A 12,941-nucleotide genomic window follows, 5' to 3' on the forward strand; every position below is an offset into this window, starting at 1 on the left:
GTCTGAAAATTAAGGTTTAATGTTGATGAGTGTTTTGTTGTTGGGAGAAGTGACACATTTATATAAGGTATAGCATAATTTATAGATGAAATGACCTTTTCTACTGAATATTTTTTTTCTGGTTAATTTTAATTAAAATTAGGTAAATATTTTTAAAAACCTGATTTTAAGTTGTTTAATATGTATAATTGGAGTTCGGGGTGTTGAATCTATTTATGCATTAAAAAATGTATCAACAAAAAATCACAATCTTGCTTAAGATTGTATCCGCCAAAAAACTATGCCTTTATATAATGTTATGTGGCACTGTGAATTTTCTTACATTTAAGTTTTAATTAGCTTAGCTATATAAATTAAATGTTCAGTAAATGCTAATAGACATCAAAACATTTATGTATGAAATACTCTACATTAACAATATTTAAAAAATCATAAAAATTAACTAAAATATAACTTTATTTTAACTTATTATTATTTAAAAAAAAAAATTATGAATTAAACATATATCTGTTTAAAAGAATATGTAACAATATTCTTAATTATAAAGATTCATCCCCACTTTACTATGGACATTCTTAATTTGTAAATAAACATTGTTACAATACCATGGACCAATATCATAGACTACTATATCACACGCTCAAAAGCCATAACTCATATTGATATCACACATGTTTGTATGTCATTTTTTTAATCAATCAATTTAAGCAAATGCTAGAAATGCCATAACTACTATTTAAATAATTTTCACCCTTTCTTTCATGATTATAATACTCCATGGAAGTTAAATCACTACTAAACATGTCTATTTTGGAACAAGGATTCAAAAATTTTAATTTAATTATCAATAATTATTAGGTGGATGGTAGATATTTAACCTCCATAGAATATTCTAGAATATTCAGAGTAGTATACACTTTTTTTCCTTTTAACTAAGTTGATAAATTAGAATAAAGTGTCATGAAAGTATCATATAGATGAGCTATGATTTTTTGGGCATGTGGTATTGATAAGTCATGGTATTCGCCCACGGTATTGTAACAAAGTTTATCTATAAATAAATAATATCTATGGTAAAATGAGGGAAAATATCCATAGTTAAAATTTATGTTTCATGATTTTTTAAATGTATAAATGAGTAACTTATATTTCAATTATTTTTTATAAAACAAATAATAATAATAATAAAGAAGTAGTAGTTATTAGAGCATAATATGTATCATGTAGTAAGTGTTCGAACTCATACTATGAATTGATATATCTTCATATTTACCTGCCATTAATTTATATAGCTACACTAGTTATTATTGATAATTAAATTAAAATTCTAGAAGCCTTATTCCAAAATGAAAACACATATTCAAGTAACTAGTGAGTGTGTAAACATTCTTTAGATAATTGTAGTTGATCTTTGTCTTGATTCTCCTCCAATGCTATCTCAATGAGTATCAAGCTATCACACTTTTTTCATCAAATTTCTATATAATTTGTATCTTAGTTTGCTACAAATCATTAAAAACAAATACTTTAGTTATTGTAATCTTCTTACTTAATATTAGTGAATAAGTCTTCAAAATGGTTATAATTCATGATATTCTAACAATTTATATAATAAATAAAAAATACATCTGAGTAATAATAGGTACATTAACTATAAACTTGAAACCTAATCTTACTCAATATAAGTAATTTTTATAAAGGCAAGTAGGTTAGATTGTGATAGTGAATTGAGAGGAAATAAATTAATTTTTTTAATAACCATCTAACAAATATACTAAGTTTTTACCCAATTATAAATATTAAAAAAAAAACCCTTACAAAAATGTTAAACATGATTAGATTCATGAGATACACTTGGAATCCAAAAATATATTACGGAAAATTTTATAAATATTAATAATTTGTTTTGTTTTAATTCCATTATCTCTACATAATTATGGTTTATAATTTTGTTTTTAGGCCGATACTATATTATGTAACATACTACATATAATAAAGAAAACTTAACCTAAACAACTTCTTACTCACACGGCCATCGCCAGTAGAAATGCCTTACCTGGGCTTCTAAACCACTATGGTTAAAAAGAGGTAAAATGGATATTTCGGTAGAAAACACTATATATTTTGAAGGATAGATATTTTGCAAGCCGCTGACAAAGCACCCGTGACCGGTGAGGATCGAACGAGGGCAATCCGGATAACGCACAATCTGAGATATGTGTCGAGGATATTAACCACTCGGAGTAGGCCACGTTGAGAAAGTGGAGATAACAAAGGTTATCACAATGATAAGAGAATCTGATGACCTCCTAGAAATTCACAAGTCAGCAACTGCACAGTATACCAATATAGCAGTCCCAGTAGCACACAGGCAGAGAGAGCGCATTAGCTTGAACCCAATTTACTTGAATCCCATCTCTGCATCTGCAATTATATGGGCAACGACCCACGCGAATTCAACTGAACGAGATATGATTGAATGCATCGCAGGTTTGTTAAATTCTAGAGGTCATCATGTCCTGTCTCGGCTGTTGCAGAAGCTACACTTCAATTCCTCACATCAACAGACCTCCTCCAGTGAGCCTCCCTCAGAAATCGCCATCTGAATCCAAAAATATCGTGACATCCAACGGCGGTAATTCGTCCCCTGAGGTGAAGAAAATCGATAGCAGTCCGATATTTGGAATAAAGTCTCTGGTCAAGAAGCGCAGAACCAGGCGTGGTCGCCCGCCGGATTTATACACGAAAGCAGTCACAGATTTCTATAATTTGTACCCTAGAATCTTCTCAGACCAGGACGATGGGTGCCCGCTGGTGAAGCTGGAGCCCAGAAGCCCAGCAGAGCAAGAGTTGCCAGCGTTAATCAGCAGACTCCAGCAGGCAGACAACGAGGCTCGGCTTCTGCTTTCCAATTTACAGCATGTTGCCTCCCCCTCGGCCTCGCCGTCAAAACCCGACTGCAACTTCGATGAGAAGCCCGGCGAACCCGATGAGTCCTGCGGCGTGGAGTCGCTGTTGGAGTCGAGCGAAATGATCGATGGCGGCATGGACAGCATTTTGGGAGACGCGGAGTCATTTTCCGGTGAGCACAATCATCCGCTCTGTGTTTTTGGGGACGGAGAGCGACTGGACATGAGCATGAGAATTAGGTATTTGTCTGCCATTCGGCGAAGCAAGGATATTGGGGTGGGAGCTGACAGCGCGCTCTGGAGCGTTCCCACGGCGTTGAGATTGAGGCCGCTCAAGGAGAAGTTGAAAGCCGAGAAGGAGATGAATGCCATGTCTTTTTGTTCGTTGGACGAGGCTCAGCATGGGAAGCTGTCGCTGAAGCTTGATTATCAAGAAGTGGTCGCTGCTTGGTCTGATCGTGGGTCGCTCTACACAGATGCCCAGTGCCCTCAGACTGTTCCAGATGATGATGACAACGATGAACATGATGATTCTTCGTCTGTTAATGAAAATGTAAGTTACAGACCCTTTCTCACTTTTACAATGCTTTCTTATTTTACATTATTATCCTTAAATATTTTACAATGGTTTCGATCGTGCCTTCACAGAATATTTTTTTGGTATTTTAGAGGAATGTCTAGGTTTAAGGTCGTTTAGGTCTAGAAGTCAATAATAAGTATTTCTTATTTTACATTATTTTATAATAGTTTAGACTGTGGATTCCTAAAATATTATTTTGATATCTTAGAGACAATGCTAAGTTTAAAGTAGTCTATATCTGGCGAAATAAATAATAATTATTTCTTATTTTACGTTATTATTTTTAATTATTTTACCATGGTTTAGATTATGCATTCCAACAATATTATTTTGGTATTTTAGAAACATGGCGAAGTGCCAATGTCTGGCGAAGTCAATTACCTCGGCCATGTCCATTCCTAATATTTAGGAATCCACAATCAACTCTGGTTAGGTCAATGACCTAACCTATGTCAATCCCCAATATTTCAGAATCCTCAATCAACTTAAACTCAGGGCATTTGATTCATTTCTAATTTTAACCATCCAATTTAATTTCTAAAATCTAATTTCATTTCTGTATCCTCAATCAACTTAAACTCGGGCATTTGATTCATTTTTAATTTTAATCATCCAATTTAATTTCTAACATGTATTTTCATTTCTGTATCCACAATCAACTTAAACTCAGGGCATTTGATTCATTTCTAAATTTAATCATCCAATTTAGTTTTTAGCATCTAATTTCATTTCTGTGATAAAGCTAAAAAAAAAATTGAAATTATAACATGTTTTTCTACATTTCATATGCAAGTTTGTCTGTGAAACTATGAAAATGTTTTTTCTTTCTTCCATCCCAATATCTATAGATATTTGAGCTTAAATTGATAGCATAATTTGAAATATTTAGGAAACATAATTAGATTTTATTTCCATTTCTTTATTCAATAATTTTTATGTACATAAATGAGTTTAATTTGATTGCAGGTTTTGATTAAATAATTAATTTTGTATCCATCTTTTTATGTAGATAAATAAATTTAATTTATTTATAAATTTTAAAATATTTGAAAAACATAAACCAGATGAACTTCATTAATATTTATTAAATTTCATTAAGGAAACTTCGCTATATACAAAATATTTTAAAATCTACACTCACCATATATGAAAAAATAAATGCATTCCTATGAAATTCCTTTTATACCATAATTTACCTTTTCAGATAGGTGACAAACCCATCATAACGCCTTCTGAAATCCTTAAAATCCTTAATAAAGAAAAGGGTTTAGAGTGAACACAATCCCTCGATAAGATCCGGGAGCTGGTAAGTGAGAAAAGAGTTCCAAGATTTCTAACTGTGAGTACCCTTTGCAATCTCGAAAATGTAGATTGTAATAAAAAAATTTCAAAAAACAGAAAGATGTGCATGAACTAAGATGAACTAAGAGATTGAATAGTTTACATTTCATTTAATCAAAAATCATCCAATAATATAAATATAGTGAAATATTTTTTTTTTTATTATATTTAAAAAATATAAAAAATTCAACTCTCTCACAAAATATTTTTTTTTGTTATTATATTTAAAAAATATAAAAAATTCAACTCTCTCACAAATCCCTATAACATTCAAATTATGCAGAATTGATAACTGAAATTTGGAAAACCAAGCAATTCCTATCAGATTCCAAACCAAAAAAAAAATGAATACCAAGCGAAAAAATCACAATGAATGTGAGGTTACGATGACTGAAGATATATGAATTTCAAACAATGGTAAAAACGCAATGATAAATCTGCCCGTTTATAAAAATATTTGACATCTATTATTGTACTGTTCTGTGCATAATGCTTGCAAGTTGCCAACCATGAACGGATTATGATTTCACAAGAAACCATGTGCATTAGAATTCATGTCCAGGCTCGACTCATGTCCCAAAAATACTGTGTTTCGGCGCCCTCTGTCAACAACGGCCTTACACACTCAGCTTTAATGCACGCACAGCTTTATTGTAGGACGTACAATATTTATAGTCGTCCTTACTATATGGCCAAGGCTCGTGTGATTTGCATTTGCAGTAAGTATTTATTATTTGTGTGACTTCCAAATATATTGAGGTGCAGGAAGAACTGGTATTCAATATATCGATATTAATGCAGCATCCATATTCCATGACCATGACCATATTGTAGTATATATTTTTTAATGAGTATTAAATGAGCGGGTTGTATATGTTTATTTTTATAGAATTGATATGTCAAAATCCAACAATAAATCTATAGAGCGTGGCTTATTTAATGCCCATTAACAACCTACTTATCTTTAGTCATCTATTTTGTCTCTACTTATTTTCAGCTATTTGTTTTCATCAATTTTGTCTGAAATTTGTAAGACTTTTTTTTTTTTTTTCTAAATCTCAATTTTACTAGTCTAATTTGTAATACTAAAATGCCCAGAAAAACGTTTTAAGCAAGTTTTATCAAAAATTCTTTTCCCAAAAAAACAAAAAATTTCTAACAAAGTTGTATAAAAAAATATTTTATACCAAAAAAACAAAAAAATCTAGACTATTCCATGAGTTCTTCTGTCTCGAAAAAACAAAAAAAAATCTAAACTGTTTTAATGAATTCAATTTAGTGTTGGTAAATCCCATGCATTAAGTTAATGATTATATTATTTTAGCAATAATTTTCAATATTGATAGAAAACCTGTTAATAATTTGTATCCTGTATGCTTGGATAACATCTCCATAAACTTGTTCCTGCTTGCTTTCTCATTTTGTCTAATCAATTAAAAAAAAAAATTAACATTTAAAATACAAAATGAAAATGGCACGACTTAATAATAAACTCCTTTTCCTCTTTTAGTGGGAGTATTTTCTGAATAACAGACTTTGCTCCAATTGAATAGGAGATAAAGGAACAAGAAATCAGCAACCACTGACAATAATATCAGAAAATTTTAAAGGTAATTCTAAATCATTTTAATTAGTGACATTTTAGTTAAAAGTTGAAATTAATTTTATAATTAATTTAACTTTTGTGATTCATAATGTTAAGAGAGATTGTTTGTTGTAAATCACAGTTCAATTTTTGTTTTCCCCACTAAATATGAATCATCATCAAAATTTGGTGGTTGTACTAGTTTCCAAATCCTGATGATAAACCATACTTAATAGTTCGAAACCTTAAACACCAAAAAAAATAAAGTATTTTCTCATTAACTTAACTAATAACACTGAATATTTACCCTAATTATAGGTATAACAACTGCTGAGAATACATAGCATTAATGAAAACTATTTTCATTATCTTCATCGATCTCTGTCCTTGTGGCGGGGTAACCGATAAAGCTCTGGTCTTATCACTGATCGATGTATTATTTTGCAGGCAAGTATGGACTTTGGGTTGGTTCCAGATTTGAGATTTTGGAGATTTGGAGAAGAGAATTTTATTCCAAGCAATTACAATGTAGAGGATGCAGGATCGAGCACGATTAACGAGGGGACAGAAGCCAAAACCGGAGGAATCAGAGAAGCTAGGGTACTTAGATATAAGGAGAAGAGACAGACACGCCTCTTCTCTAAGAAAATTCGGTATGAAGTTAGAAAGCTCAATGCAGAGAAGCGGCCCCGGATGAAGGTCTCTTTCTTCACCTTTACTGCACCCTTTCCATTGAATTAATTTAGGCAATGTTCATATTAATTGGTTCAAATTCCTACCAATCTATTCTTTATGCTTTATTAATTGCAGCTACTGCCGGAATAAATTGATGTGTGTTGGATTTGCAGGGGCGCTTTGTGAGGACGGGGTCTGATTGACCAGCCTCTACAGCAATAATTTTCTTCCGAGAGAGGAAAAACTTATCGAAATTCCCATGAATAATAACAACACAAGCAATCCATATGTGGTGCTTCCATTGTTTTGTTCTCTGCATATTGTTTGAAAATTATAGAAACACGCAGAACATGGGTAGGTAGGCAAGGGTAATAAACGCTCTCGCTATGTATCACAGAGGCCAAAAATCTGATACTCCCATCTCTTCTGTACTTTACATATATTTTTTCATATACCAACACGGTCATGATAAAATGAATGGCAGAGCAACGCCATGATTCTTTTTCACATTTGAATCGAAATACTATCTTCAGGCTCATAAGCACATTACTTGCACACTGTTTACTGATGGTCCGGTTGTACCAACCTTTCAAAATCTTTAAAATACTATGTAATTTACATGCCATTCATGTTTACAATTTCAATGACTTTCTACACAATCCTTTAAAAATAAAAATAATCACACTAAATTATATAATTGCCATCTTACTACTTAATGTGGCTATGATCCCTAGCTTCCATTATCTTTCATTCTGTGTTTTGAGATTGTCAGATGGGGTTGGGTACACCAATAATATTTACAATCATTACATCCCATATCAATACAGTGTTTTCTCTTCTGCCTCCAAGCATATCCTATTTATAGTCCGTACATCACACAAGCATTATAAATAGTATTAACATGGTATGAAAAAAAAAAGGATGTAGTATTAACATGGTATTAATTTAAAATAATTCGCAATCGAAACATAGAAAATTGTACCTAAAACTTAGGATGTGATAATAAAGTCCCACTGTCCCAAAGGTATTGAGTACATTTCCCTCCTGAGTTGTTATTTTTTTCATTAGTTTCGACATATAAGATCGGACTAGGCTTGGAGATAAAAATTCTTTAGTTTCGAGATGCGTAGTCTTTACATGAACATTGAAAGAGTTTCATTCCCTTTGCCATCTATGTTGGTTGTGTTTATTAGTTATAATTAATTTGAAAATATAATGTTTAGTGTTTCTTAAGTTAAAAAATAAAAAATAGTATTTTAAATGTAGTTTGGAGATATAAAGCTGGAGATAGTTACTAGGGAGATTTCTATGAAATTTATTTAATATAATATGTTCTATTTTTATTTCAATATAATTAGAAGTTGAGGAAAAGAGTAATCAACATCGATTTTGATGTTTGAGAGGAAGTTGGGAGGGGATATTAGGAATTTTTTGTTTATCTTGAATTTAATATTAGGTTTTTTCATATGTATAAATTTTTTGATATGTTAGTTGAAGTATCTAACTCTCAGCAATTATGAGAGAGAATGGAAATGATATAAGACTACTATTGAGATATGGGTAATGTATCTATCTAGAGCCTTCCAAATTAAGCACACAATGCAAGATATGGGCCCCAAATTCTCATGGGAAGAAGATTGTGGTTGTGCAATCCATGAATAAGAAAAGAAGCGTGCATGTTGTAGTGGATGAGAGAGCAAAGAAGATTGTTGTCGTTGATTTTGTGGTTGTGAACATAGAGATAATTGGTGAAACAGAAACCAAACCACATGTGGGTGTTGAGAGTGTGACTTTGAATGGACGGTGATATAAATATTTTTGAGTCACAACAATTGGTGTGGAGTTCCAAATTTATATTAATGGGTAAGAAGGCAGTATAGAATCCCTTACCCTAAATTAGAAGGCCAAGAGAGGTTCTAAGTAATTTGTTTGAACTGAGGAGAAAAGGCACTGAGAAAGGGCAAGTGTCGAGGAACTGTTAGGTAAACTAAGGACTCCTTTTGTGCTTTGCAGACCAATCGTGGGGGCATTGTGAATGTCAACAAGATTTGACTCAATGTTTTAAAGGTAGCATGTTGACTTTTGTGTGTGAAGAAGAGTGACCTTCATGTTTTCTAAACCATGTTAAATCGTGTTAATTGTTGAGTGAGTCTTCCTCTTGAGGCATCATATCTACTTCTAGGGTGGTGAACTGTAAGAAAATTGCAGTGCAGTTGAGCTTATGGTTTGGTGGAGAGTGGCTCTCTCTTTATTCAACTTCTAGCAAACCTCAAGTGATAGAGATAAGTGTAATCATTTTTCTGTAACAAAATGGATTTGTTATCCAAAGCTTCATGAATGTTATCATGCGGCATTGTTGAGCATGTTGATGTTGATGAATTGAAACAATGTGTAATTATGCTTAGATATTGGTTGTGTATTCTCTTATCAATGAACTCTATAAACAACGATTTTATTAAAGCGTGTTTCTTAAGGTTGATGTGAGATGTATGGTTTTGTGATGTATAACGTATAATTTGAATTAATATTTAAAATTTTTCATGTATTATGTTAATGTGTTGGGCCTTATTATGCCCACTATGGATTAGACATTGCTAACGTATTCATGACTGAAGTTGGAAGATTTGGAGGTTTTCTTTGATTAAATACCTTTGAAAGGTGTGGAAGTACCTTGGTTTTGACAACTCCAAAAGATAGTTTATTGATATGTTGTTAAGAAGTTAGTTTGCTAATCTATTATTAAGGAGTTAAGGGAACCTTCTTTCGTAAGAGATGAGCCAAAATACTAGCCTCTCTGTTCGTAAGTGTCTAGATTTTGAAATATGAAATTGAACACCAAATGTGGGAGAATAACCTCATTTAGTTGGGTGAGGTTGTAGAATTGGCCATTGAGCTTCTCTTTGAATTGTCTGAGAAGTAGCCTAGTCGTGGGTAGAGCTTTGGATGCCTTTGAGGGTTTGGAATATTTTTGTACCTTCACAAGTCTTTTGGGAAAGTCTATGCATGTTGACAATAATTTTAGTTCTTTGAAGTAGGCCTAAATGCTTAGTGAAAACTTATAATTCCTTGTAAATTTGAGTATTTGAGTTTGAACATCTAGATTGTTAATGATTCCATAAATGATAAGTGAGGATGTTCTTGATACTCAGGGATTTTGATGTCCAAACATATAGAAAACTTTATCAATGCACCTTAACCAAAAGTTTGGATATGGGATGTTGGATACCGGTAAAGTAAACCATGTGGTTTCTATGTGGTGCTCACAAGCGTGCTCCTAAACCCTAAAAGTAGATGGGTGCTAATGTAGTGAGATGATGTGGCATGCAAATGTGGCATGTCAGCATGGTATCTGATGTGACATATAGGTTCATAGGCAATGACATTTAAGGTGGCATCCACATGGCATGGGTGATGTGGAGACCGAAATAATAATTTGGAACTCTGGAAAATTTATCGTTGTTGATTTCTCTCACATATTAAATGTTTTAGATATCCAGATGCATGGAGGCTCATTACTTTGGCAAGGGGATGACACCATGGAGTGTTGGCAAGGATGAGTGAGTATGATAGTGTCAGGTTGGCTCTCAAGTGACACCCTGCATGGAAGAAGATGTGTAATTTTTCAAATAGCAAATGATTTGAGACCCAGAATCTCAATATCCAAAGATTCGACTCTATCGACATTAGTATCCTTAAGTTATTCTTGGATCTAAACATAATTGGGTTGTCGAGGATCTAGAAGACTTGAAATCCATAAATACATAAAGGGATTTATGGAAGGTCCTAGATCCATATGTGAATTGTAGGTTGATGTGCCTCACTAGGGTTGTGGTCCTATGAGGTGGTGGCATGTGTGCAGGGACTCTCACATGTAGCTAACATGGCTTTGTATGGTTGGGGCATGTGGACTACCGTGTGTATGCATCGTGTCAGTGGTATGGATGCTAGTTTGGCCCTAAGAATGTTAAATTGTTTGAGGGTCATAACTTGGCATACAAACTCGAATTAGGATGAAATTTATCATTGGAAAGCTCTTGACAAATTGAAGATAATGAAAATCTCTGAAAATAGTTATAAGGTGGTTGGCGAAAGAGGAATTTTGATAACTCCATCTCCATAAGGTAACATTAGAGGTTGGCTGTGAGCACTTCATTCCCTTAAAATGCGTCTAGGAGATTAAATGCCTTACATAGTATCAATGCAATTTTCAACACTTGCACTTAATGGGATCAAGAGAGAGTGAGTGAGTTTATGTAAATGAGATTTGTTCTTTTATAAATAGAAAGGTTTGTTGTAATGAACTTGATAAATCTAGATTTTAAATTGGTTTGAGAATTGTTACTAATTGGAATATTAACAAAGCCACGAGTGTGACTTGCAGTTGCAACATAACATTAAATGCAGGTCATTATATGTGAATTGATATATGACGAAGGCAATAAGCTATGTTGAAATTGTTTTCTATATTATTTTAATAGTGGGATGTGGTTTCAGTACATACGGATATTCCCATAACAGTGAAGAAGGAAGGGATGTTAAACATAACGATGCAATACAACTTGGAGAAGGATTTACACAACATGGAATATGAGTAACATGAGAGAAATTGCTTGAAACCCCCTCAATTTAATTCAAACAATGAAGCTTTAGCATTGAAATTTGGAGATATAAGGTGGATATTATATGGATCATTAAATCCTAGGAGAGATAGGCTAAAATAAATGAAATGTTGCTACAAATATTATCATATTTATAGATCTAGATGTAGTATGGACCAGTTGCTAACAATGTGGAAAAACATAATAGAAAAAATGATGTTACCATATCAGAAATTCAGAAATATGGGCAAAAAACGAGCAATATCAAAAGAAAAAACTTGAAGTATGAGACATAGGGGTGCTTGGAGATATACATCTAATGAGGAAATCTTAGCAGGAACTGGTGGGCTCCAGTATTGTAGCAATAATGCTACAACTCCTGGAGCTGCCTATCTCTAATTTTATCAACCCGGTAGTTCGTACAAACTTGGAAGCGACGGTGCTGTATGCACAAGTACTAGCTCTTGTCGCAGTTATCACTTGGTCAGCTGGCACAAGTCCGCTAGGGCTCAAGCCAACTTCTATATGCTCTCAGAAGAAGCTTTCTAAATGATGGACGAAGGCTATCTCAAAGGAAATTAATCTATTTTGCAAAAATGAACTGAAAGCCAACCAAAACATGGAAACCCTAGTAAACCCTAATCTGACTAGCTTAATCTCTATGATGCAATGGTGGGAGTGCAAGTGTCTAAGAATGATGCCATTACTGCTAGTGATATGAAATGCATGAACTTAAACTACTTCCATTGAAAAGAACATTGTTTTTGTATTTTTGCTTAAGTGGTTGGAGTGATTATGATTTTGTTTCTTATTAGGGTTTGGCTGTGCAGAGGTGGTGCGAAGGGAGAGAAAGCTTGGGAAAGGTCAGGAGGGCTAGGAGAGGTCCCAGAGGATCCCTAGCATCAGTCCACAGAAGTCCACAACGTTCAGGTGCTCGGCAACCAAGTTTGCAGGCTTCTACAGGATGTCTGCAGGGGATCCTACAGGAAACTCAGGGATTCTACAGGAAGTCTGCTAACTTCTACAGGATGTTCTACCGTGGGAGTTTTGGGTGATGGTGAAGTGATGGAGCGGTATGGGTGGATAGGTAAGATGGAGATGGAGCTTGTGATGGCTCAGGGGCAGAGAAATAAGATGGAGAAAGAGTGGGTAAAGTTGGTTGGTGGATAGAAGGGTGGAAGCAATGAGAAGTTAAAAAGATGGAGCTACGTGAGAAGTAGAAGGGTTGGAAGGCTAATGAGCTGAACAGAGGT

General features: G+C 33.6%; 1 protein-coding gene across 1 annotated transcript; it reads left to right on the plus strand.

Moving 5' to 3' along the window:
• The first annotated feature begins 2,299 nt into the window (after positions 1–2,299).
• On the plus strand, positions 2,300–7,597 carry LOC149206103 (uncharacterized). The gene is made up of 3 exons (XM_089395300.1): positions 2,300–3,462; positions 6,863–7,114; positions 7,264–7,597. The coding sequence occupies exons 1-3, from the start codon at positions 2,515–2,517 to the stop codon at positions 7,291–7,293; spliced, it is 1,230 nt and encodes a 409-aa protein (XP_089251426.1). The 5' UTR covers positions 2,300–2,514; the 3' UTR covers positions 7,294–7,597.
• Positions 7,598–12,941: the final 5,344 nt, after the last annotated feature.

Source organism: Pinus tabuliformis, chromosome 1_2, assembly GCF_031772625.1.
Source record: "Pinus tabuliformis cultivar Carrire ecotype Pingquan chromosome 1_2, CPIR1, whole genome shotgun sequence".
NCBI lineage: Eukaryota > Viridiplantae > Streptophyta > Pinopsida > Pinales > Pinaceae > Pinus > Pinus tabuliformis.

Excerpts from the sequence above, each read along its gene's own strand:
- LOC149206103 (XM_089395300.1), top strand. The coding sequence starts at position 2,515 with ATGTCCTGTCTCGGCTGTTGCAGAAGCTACACTTCAATTCCTCACATC. Across the intron at positions 3,463-6,862 it reads CTTCGTCTGTTAATGAAAAT|GCAAGTATGGACTTTGGGTT; the intron begins GTAAGTTACAGA and ends ATTATTTTGCAG. Across the intron at positions 7,115-7,263 it reads AGAAGCGGCCCCGGATGAAG|GGGCGCTTTGTGAGGACGGG; the intron begins GTCTCTTTCTTC and ends TTGGATTTGCAG.